The sequence below is a fragment of the Lepus europaeus genome, chromosome 21, assembly GCF_033115175.1.
Source record: "Lepus europaeus isolate LE1 chromosome 21, mLepTim1.pri, whole genome shotgun sequence".
NCBI lineage: Eukaryota > Metazoa > Chordata > Mammalia > Lagomorpha > Leporidae > Lepus > Lepus europaeus.
In genome coordinates, this window is record NC_084847.1 from 56340525 (window position 1) to 56349400 (window position 8876).

Genomic DNA, 8876 nt, shown 5'->3' on the forward strand with positions numbered 1-8876 from the left:
GCGCCTTAAGGCACCCTCGGCTGTTCCAAAGTAAAGTTCTCCCCGCCGCACCTGTTGCCGGGATGAGCCCCTTCCCGGCCCTCTGCCACCACGGGCAGGCTTTTCAGGCAAGGGCGGAGGGGAAAGGCCGACCTTCGGCGCCTGTGGGGGCCAGGGTTGGAGGGGCGCGGGCTGTGACCCCACGAGGGCTCTGGGCGCCCTCCGCCCCGCACAGGCTCTCTCGGGCCAGATCTCGCTCGCTTTCTCTCCACTATCACCTCCCCCACCCATCCCCCGTCGCCCCGGGCTTCTGCGGACGGATCACAGGGGTCTGTGCTCTGAGGGCCACCGCCAAGCAAGAGAGATGGCCAGGTAAGACCTTCCTGGGAGGAGACCCCCGGCGCCGGCAGGCAGAGAAAGCAGCCCCGGAAAGGGACCTGCGGGAACGCGCAGCTGGAGGGGGCCGGACCTGGGACCCCGGGGGCCGGAGGGAGGCAGCGGGGGCTCGGAGAGGGACCAACCCAGCTCCATCCGCGCGCCAGGGCCGCCCTCACGGCCTGCTTGATACATTGGGGTCCCACGCTCGTCCCCAGGGGTGGCGCAAAATTCGCCGCCCGCCCGTCTGCCCTGGAGACCCCAGGGATCGAAGGTGCGAGCCAAGCGGCGCCCAGGAGGGGCCTCATTAACGGAGTGTCATTCAACTCGGACCCGGGCCAGGGACTTCAGACGCCGTGCCTTGCCTTCCAGGAGAGGTGGCCGGCCCCGCCGGGAGCCCCATCCCCGCGCGCGAGGAGCTCCAGTCGCTGGCTGGGGCGCACGCACCGGGGCTGCGGCACCGCGCGCTGCGGCCGGCCCTGGACGCGCGCGGGGCTCCGCGTCTGGCGCCCGCGCCCGGGTGCGCGGCCGGCCCGGGAAGGGTTAAGCCCACCGAGCTGGCGGCGGGCGGCCTAGAGCGGCGGCGGCAACGGCGGCGGCGGCGGGGGCCGGGGCGCGGGGGCGCGGCGGGCGCAGGGGCGGGGGACAGGATGCGGATGCCGGGGGGACTTCCTGTGCCGGCCCCGCGCCCCCGCCCCCGGCCCGGCCCGCTGCCCGCACGGACGCGCGCGCGGGCGGGCGGGCGAGCGAACGGGGGACCCGGCCCGGCCGCGGCGCCCGCCCCGCGCGGCCCGCCCTGGCCGCCCGCGGGTTGCGGGCACCTGTGGCCGCCCGGCCCTCTCACGGTCCGCGTCAGCCCTCAGCCCGGGCCCCCCGGCCGCCTTCCCACGGGAGACGGCCCGGGCCCCGCTGCGCACCATGGTCCGGCCGGGCGCGCGCTGAGCCCCCCGCGCCGCCCGGGAGTCTCCGCCAACTTGGGCTCGGGAACTCCGCTCGGCCCCAGGCGACTTCGGCAGCCCTAACGGCGCAGACAGGCCCGCGGGTGGCCCCGCGCCTCCCCGGCTCTTTGTGGATGGAGGCGCCTCCAGACGCAGCGGGCTGAGCGCCTGGCCTGCGCCGCGCGGCCCCTGCGGACCACACCTCCCCGGCGCAGGCGCTGCCCCGCGTGCGGGAGATGCGGTACCAGGTGAGGCCCGGGACCGCGGCATTTCTGTCAGGAGGGTTTGAGCGAGATTGTGAGACCTGGAGGCAGCCTGTCTGGGGGGCGCGGGTGGACTGGACATGGGGCCACCTCTCCAGGCGCCAGGGGCACCTGGCCATAGGCCAGCGGTGCCGTCGTGCAGGGTTATGGTACTCTGGACACCTGTCGTCCTCGCGGTCCAGCTGACACCTGACACAGGTGGCCTCAGAAGACTGGGCAAGCCCCCATCACCACCACAGCCTGGGAGCTATGGAATCGGACCCAGGGGCTCCCCCAAATGTCCCTTCTGTGACCCCAGCCCCCTCCCTCCTGATCCCCCATTCCCAGTGCCCCAATCAGAGAAGCAGCCTTGGCCCTGGGGTCACCCTGGCTGCTCCTTCCCCAGCTGTGGACGCGCTGCCCAGCAGGGGTGCAGCAGCCGGCTCTGGGTGGTCTGAGGCAGAGGTGGGGGGTCTCTGAACAGCTCTCTTCTTGCTCTCAGCACAGCCGGCTCCTCAGGGCCCTGGTCTGACCGCCAGGATGGAGCTGGGGCCGGCAGCTGCCACCGAGACCTTCGTGCTGCAGCTGCAGTGCCTGGAAGACGGCGGCCCCAGGCCTGACGCTCTCGCAGGTGAGGGCCCCCAGGGAGGGTCCTTGGACGGCCGGAGGCCCGGAGTGGTGGGTGGCGCCCACTGGCACCAGCCGGCTGCCTTTGTGGAACACAGACAGGTTTCTAGCAGTCCCGACATTGGCATGCACGCTGGCTGGGACCTGCTGCTCTGTGTCCCCAGCAGCCAGGTGGTCTCCGCCAGTCCTTCTACCTGGCCCTGGCTCCCGGCTCACTCACTACATCTTTATTAAGATGCATTTGTTTAAAATGTTGCAGTGGCTGCTCCGGGAAGCCACAGTGGCCGTATGGGACAGGTGTTCACAGTGGGCTTCATCCCCCGCCTGATGACCTCCCGCTGGTGTGTCTGAAAAAGATACTCCCTGACACCTTGGCCTCACCCAGGGGCTTTAGGAATATTTTCTTCTCAAAGCAAGTTGTATCCATGTCGCTATCCGTTGGTTTTGTTAGATTAGGTTAGGTCAGGGTCGATACACTCTCTGGAAAAGTGGCCAGAGAGCAAATATTGAGAGTAGGGCGCTCTGGGAAGAAGAGATGTTGAAGTCAGACCTGAGCGTGGAGAATTGGGATTTTCTGATAGCGCAGGATCGATAGTTGTAAGAAGCCGAACGTGGGCGTGGTGTGGGAAGAGAGCCATCCCAACAGAGCCACTGCCGGTCGGGGCGGGCTCACTCCCTGCTCTGTAACTCTCACAGCGTCCCTGGTAGGGGCCTGGCCCCCCTTTGCGGGAGCGAAGCTGCAGTCTCCCCAGACGTTGAGCAGAGGCGCTGGCTCAGTCCTTCCCACGCCCGAGTGGGGACCGGCAGTGCCGCCAGCCCCTGGCTGTTGCCTTCGGAGCTGGATGCGTCCCTGTGGTTTCCTGGCTGCTCTTCCGTCTGCACGCTAACTCCGGACCTGCAGGGTCAGGCTCCTGCCGTGCCAGGGACCTTCCTGTCCTGCTGAAGCGGAAGGTGTGGGTGTCCGTCAGCTGTGCCCCAGGGCTGGTGGAGTGACAGCTGCCCACCCACAGCCTGCAGATCTGGTGGTCACACCAGGACATCCTAAAGGAGTCCTCCTCTGATGGACAGAGAAGGCAGGTTGCTTTCACTGAAGGTGTGAACTCATCCCCAGGTGACAGTGTGCTGACACCCCCTGGATGGCGACTAAGCACGAGAGACTGCCTGGGGAATGAAGTTGGGGAGCCCCAGGCACCCAGACTGGTGTCACTGCCCAGATTGGAATGTGACGCTTGTGTCCAGGGAGAGGTGACCACCAGGCCCTTAGCCAGCCTCCTTTCTCAGGCATTGTACGCTCCACCATGCTGCCGTGGTCGCTTGACCTGGCGCCTGCGGGTCCCTGCCGAGAGCAGGTCAGTGCAGCTTTGGGTGGCTGTAGCTGGGCACGGTGAGGGGCAGGTCCTGAGGGTCTGGGCCGGAGGGCTGCCTGTAGATCCTTCTCTCCTTGCTTTCTGCCCTTTCCACTACAGGTGGCAGCCATGGGAGAGAGAGTCAGGAGCGGGAAGAGGCTCAGGAGGGGAGCGGCAGCCTCCAGCGGCCAGCAGGGGCCAGTGAGATCCCTGAGGAGGCCCAGCCAGGACAACAGCAGCAGCCTGAGAACCCTCTGTTAGGACATCCGCCAGCATTGCACCCACGGCAGCAGCAGCAAGATGGGCGCCAGCCGGAAGTTCAGGGGAAACACCAGTCCGTGCAGCTAACGCCGCAGCAGGGACAGGAGCAACAGTTCCTGCATCAGCAGCACGTGGCCATGCAGCCGCTGTCGGAGCAGCAGGCACAGATGCAGCAGCTGCAGCCCCCTCCACTGCGGCCGGGGGAGGAGGAGGAGGAGGAAGAGGTGGAGCTGGAGCTCATGCCGGTGGACCTGGCCTCGGAGCAGGAACAGGAGCGGCAGCGGGAGGAGCTGGAGCGGCAGCAGGAGCAGCGGCAGCTGCAGCTCAAACTGCAGGAGCAGCTGCAGCAGCTGGAGCAGCAGCTGGAGCAGCAGCAGCGGTTGGAGCAGCTGGAGCAGCAGGAGCTGCAGCTGGAGCTGACCCCCGTGGAGCTGGGTGCCCAGCCCCAGGAGCTGCAGCTGGAGCTGACCCCCGTGCAGCCCGAGCTGCAGCTGGAGCTGGTGCCCGCCGCGGGGGGCGGCGCAGCGGCGGTCCCAGGGGCTCCGGCCGCAGTGGTGGTGGCCCCTCCTGGCTACGTGGTGCTGCAGGAGCTCGTGGTGCTGCCCGCCGTGGCCACGTCGGCCGTCGTGGCCATTCCGGGCCCGGCTGGCAGTGCGGCCCTGACCCCGGCACGGCAGCGGCGGCGGCGGCGTGCCAGAGACCGGCCGACCATCTGCGGGGAGTGCGGCAAGGGCTTCAGCCGCAGCACGGACCTGGTGCGGCACCAGGCCACGCACACCGGCGAGCGGCCGCACCGCTGCGGCGAGTGCGGCAAGGGCTTCTCGCAGCACTCCAACCTGGTGACGCACCAGCGCATCCACACGGGCGAGAAGCCCTACGCCTGCTCCTACTGCGCCAAGCGCTTCAGCGAGAGCTCGGCGCTCGTGCAGCACCAGCGCACGCACACCGGCGAGCGGCCCTACGCCTGCGCCGACTGCGGCAAGCGGTTTAGCGTCTCCTCCAACCTGCTGCGCCACCGGCGCACGCACTCGGGCGAGCGCCCTTACGTGTGTGAGGACTGCGGAGAGCGCTTCCGCCACAAGGTGCAGATCCGCCGACACGAGCGCCAGCTGCACGGCGCGGGCCGCTCGCGGGGCCTCGGCCTGCGCTCCCAGCCGGCGGGAAGCGGGGCATCGGGGGGCAAGGCGCCCTGATGCCCCCACGGCTCCAGCGGTCTCTGCAAGCTACCCTAGAATGCGCGTCGGCTCCCGGGTTCCCCTGAGAGAAGTACCAAGTTCATAGCCACGCCTGGAACCACCCAGAGGGCCGGTGCTGGGGAGGGAGGGGGAACCGAAGCTGGCGGGGAGACGCACCTGCAAACACGCGAGCCAGCAGGTGCACGCGGTTCTGCAGGGCCTGGGACCGGGTGCAAATGCACACTCGGATGTCCGCTCTGGGTGGAAGGTGAGACCTTCCCCGCAAGGGAGCCTAAGGTTCCCGGCTTCTCTTTCTGTTCCCAGGCCCGTGGGGCCCCTTAGCATCCTCCGGAGAACGAGCCTGTGGCTGGATCTGCAAGTGCACGGTCTAAGAAAAAGCCGTCCCACCCCCACCATACCCAGCCCAGCTTCCTCAGAGGCCACCCAAGGGCTCACCCTGAGACCCAGGGGCACAGGGCTCTTCTGGCTGCAGCTGGGGAGGGGGCTGCCAGAGCAGACCCAGGGGCACAGGGCTCTTCTGGCTGCGGCTGGGGAGGGGTCTGCAGGAGCCAGACCCTAGTCCAGTCTAGGGAGAGAATCCGGGGGCAGTAGGGATAACCTTTATCACGTTGACCAAATCGTCCCGGGCACCGGCTGCTGAGCAGCAAGGGCTGCCCCCTGGCTTCAGGGGAGGTGGGGCCCTGCAAGAGGCCACTGCCCCAACCCGCGGCCCCCAAGCACTTCCCACGCGTGCTGCCTGGTGTCGGGGTCTCACCGTTCCCCCTGCCTCCCTGCTGCTCCTCTAACACGGCCTGCCACACTTCACACACGTGTTGGTGAGTGAGAACCAGAAAACGAACAATAAAACAGAGAAACGCCACATCCTGGCCTTGCATCGTCTCTTCCTGGTCTCCATGTCCAGCCTCCAGGGCCTTTCCTTCCTGCCCGGGGCCTGTGTGTGGCTGGGGTACAGCCCAGATCCGAGCAGCCAGGCGCTCACGGACGCCTCGCTGTCATCCTTGTGTCTCTTCCTTCTGTCCACTTTTGCTTCCGGCAGTCCACAATGTCAGCTGTTCTTGGAGGATGCCCTTGGCTGCCGGAGTCCCTGGGACCCTCCCATGGGAGAGCCAGGCACTTCCTGCGGGTGCCTTCGCCACAGGAGGGAGGTGGCAGGCCCGGCTGGCTCTCCTGCTTCTGCCCTGGGCAGCCCGAGTGCCTGGGAGTTTGTAGGACAGCCTGTCTGGGCATTTGCTTCCTGTGTCCCCTGTCCCTGTGTCTTGCTCCGGCACCCCTGGGAATAAGCCCTAAGCAGACTGCTCCTCCTGTGAGATAGGCCTCTCGGGAGCCTGCCCGAAGACTGGCGGTGTGGGCTGTCACTGTGGGATTCTGGATGTGGGTCCCTGTGAGTGGTGGTCATCTCGGACCACTGGACCTGAGGACGCCTCGGTGCCGGTCAGACCGGAAGCATGTCTGCATCTCCCCAGAAAGGGGCAGGTGGAGACCTGGGAGGCCATCGTCCTCCCCAGTGGGAAATGACCGTCTCTGTTCCAGTTTGCAGGTCCGGGCTGGTTCTCAGGTCTCCTGAGGGAGCCCTGCCTGCACATGGACAGCTGTGGGTCCCTCGGCCCTTCCCCCAGCAGACTAGAACCTGCGTAAAAGTCCCTGTGGAGGGGGAGCTCCCGGATCTGCCAGCCCGGGGTCCGGCGGTGCAGGGGCGATGCTCCCTGCTCTGTGCTAGCCCTTTCTCCACTCGGAGTGGGATCAGTGTGAGATGTGGGGTGTCTGGGAGCCAACACTGATGCTCCGCCCGTATTTCCTGGGGGGGCCGGGTCCTGGGGGCTCCCCTCCCTGTCTCTGCCTGCAGCACCTCCACCCTCCCGGGTGAGTGGCAGGGACTCAAGCACTTGGGCCATCATCTGCTGCCTCCCAAGAGCATTAGAAGGGGGCTGGCTAAGGAGCGGAGCAGGGGGGACTTGGAACTGGCACTGTGGGGGGAATGACGCAGGAGCTCCAAGTCGTGGTCTGTCCTGCTGTGCCACAACACCAGTTCTTCCTGGCAGAACAAGGGTGGACCAGAGATGTTAGCAGGTGGGATACGAGGGAAGGTGTTGCAGACGGAAGTCATGGTGTGCAAAGGCACAGGGCTGGGTGGAGGCAGGCAAGGGGCAGGGAGGGGGAGGTGGGAATCTCCGGTTGGCTAGGCGGTGGGTGCACTGAGAGACCCGGTCAGATTAGGGGTGTGCCAGGCAGGGGCTGGAGTTTGTAGAAGTGCATGGTTTTCCAGTCGCGGATGTGCGTACTTCCTGTTACCTTCACCTGTGCCCCGAGGTGAGTATCCCTTTCATGAGGAGCTCAGGACCAGACATGTTTAGGATTTGGCATTTTTCCAGCGTTTGAAATATTTGCACTTAGATAATGAGACACCTTGAAGATGGGGTGGACGGGAGAGAGAGAGAGCGAGTGCTTCCATCCACTAGCTCATTCCCCAGATGGCTGCAATGACCAGGACTGGGCCAGGCCAAAGCCGGGAGCCACAGAGAGGGCACAGCTCTGGGAAGAGGAGGCACCTGGCTCTCAGCAGCCTGGCTCTCCCAGGGGAAAATACAATGGGAGGGAGGGAGGGAGGGAGGGGGAGGGGACTCACAGAGTTACTAAGAGTGTAACTGGTTTTATTTTTTCATGTCATTATCATATTTGCAAGGCTTTGCAATTGTTCGGGGTAAGTGTGGTGTTTGCGAGGGTGCTGGGGAAGGCTCCAGGTTGGATGTGTTAGGGACTTGGGCGAGGCGGAAGATTCCACAGGCAAAGTCTGTCCCCTCTCCCGGTGATGTGTTTAATCAGAGTAACCGTGGCTGGGCTTTTAAAAAGTGTATGATTTGCAGTAAAAGTGTTTTTAAATTTATTTTCGTTTTATTTGACAAGCAACCAGCACACACAGAGAGACAGACGGAGACGGCATCTGCTCGTTCACTCCCCAAATCCAATGGCTGAGACTGGACTGGGGCTGAAGCTGGGTGCTGGCAGTGCCATCCAGGTCTCCCACAGAGGTGACAGGAACCCTGTTGTCACCCAGAGTGACATCATCCTCCCTCGGTCTGCCTTAGCCAGCTGGAGTCAGGAGCTGGAAACTGAGCCCAGGAACTCCAATGAAGGATATAGCTGTCTTTTCTTATTATTTATTTATTTCAAAGAGTTACAGAGAGGCAGAGGCAGAGAGAGAGAGAGAGAGAGAGAAGTCTTCCACCTGCTGATGGCCACAATGGCCAGAGTTGGGCCGATCCAAAGCCAGGAGCTTCTTCCAGGTCTCCCACACAGGTGCAGGGGTCCAAGCACTTGGGCCATCTTCTACTGCTTTCCCAGCCCAAAGCAGAGAGTTAGATCGGAAGTGGAGCAGCCAGGACTTGAACTGGAGCCCATATGGGATGCTGGAGCTGCAGGTGGAGGCTTAGCCCACTGTGCCACAGCGCCAGCCCCCCAGTGCCTTCTGTTTCAGCTGACTACGGCTGTGTAAGGAGCTACCCCCCAAACCCTGGCTTAAAACAACAGGTACTGTGTTCTCACAGGTCTGCACGTTGCCCAGGTCCAGCTTGGCGGTTCTTCAGCTCCATGTGGCATTAGCTGGGGCTGTGTCACCTGAGGACCCGGTGTACAGTGACCTCTGTTCATCACAGATGATTCTGGTGGTCAGCTGGAGCTTAGTGGGGCTCCCCTCTCCGTGTGGCCTGGGCACCTCTCAGAAGAGGGGCTAAGGAAGCAGCACTCCTGTGGTCCAGCCTTGGCAGGTGTGTAAGGTCACTTCTGCCACATCCCAGTTATAAAGTAAGTCCCAGCGCCAGCCCAGTCCCAGCACCCAGTGGCAGGAATAGAAAACGATTTTCTACCTTTTTTTTTTTTTTTTTTCCAGACAACCAGTCTTTCGGAGATGGAGCCAGG

At 64.5% G+C, this 8876-nt stretch overlaps 1 protein-coding gene across 2 annotated transcripts; it reads left to right on the forward strand.

Annotated features, from left to right (window-relative positions):
* Positions 1-1325: 1325 nt before the first annotated feature.
* Positions 1326-5816, forward strand: ZNF853 (zinc finger protein 853). 2 transcript variants are annotated; one of them, XM_062180001.1, is made up of 3 exons: positions 1326-1540; positions 2037-2165; positions 3628-5816. In XM_062180001.1, exons 2-3 carry the CDS (start codon positions 2075-2077, stop codon positions 4959-4961), a joined length of 1425 nt encoding a protein of 474 aa, XP_062035985.1. In that variant the 5' UTR covers positions 1326-1540; positions 2037-2074; the 3' UTR covers positions 4962-5816. The 2 variants fall into 2 exon arrangements, with proteins under 2 accessions (XP_062035985.1, XP_062035984.1); XM_062180000.1 differs by having other exon boundaries at positions 1440-1540; positions 2042-2165.
* Positions 5817-8876: the final 3060 nt, after the last annotated feature.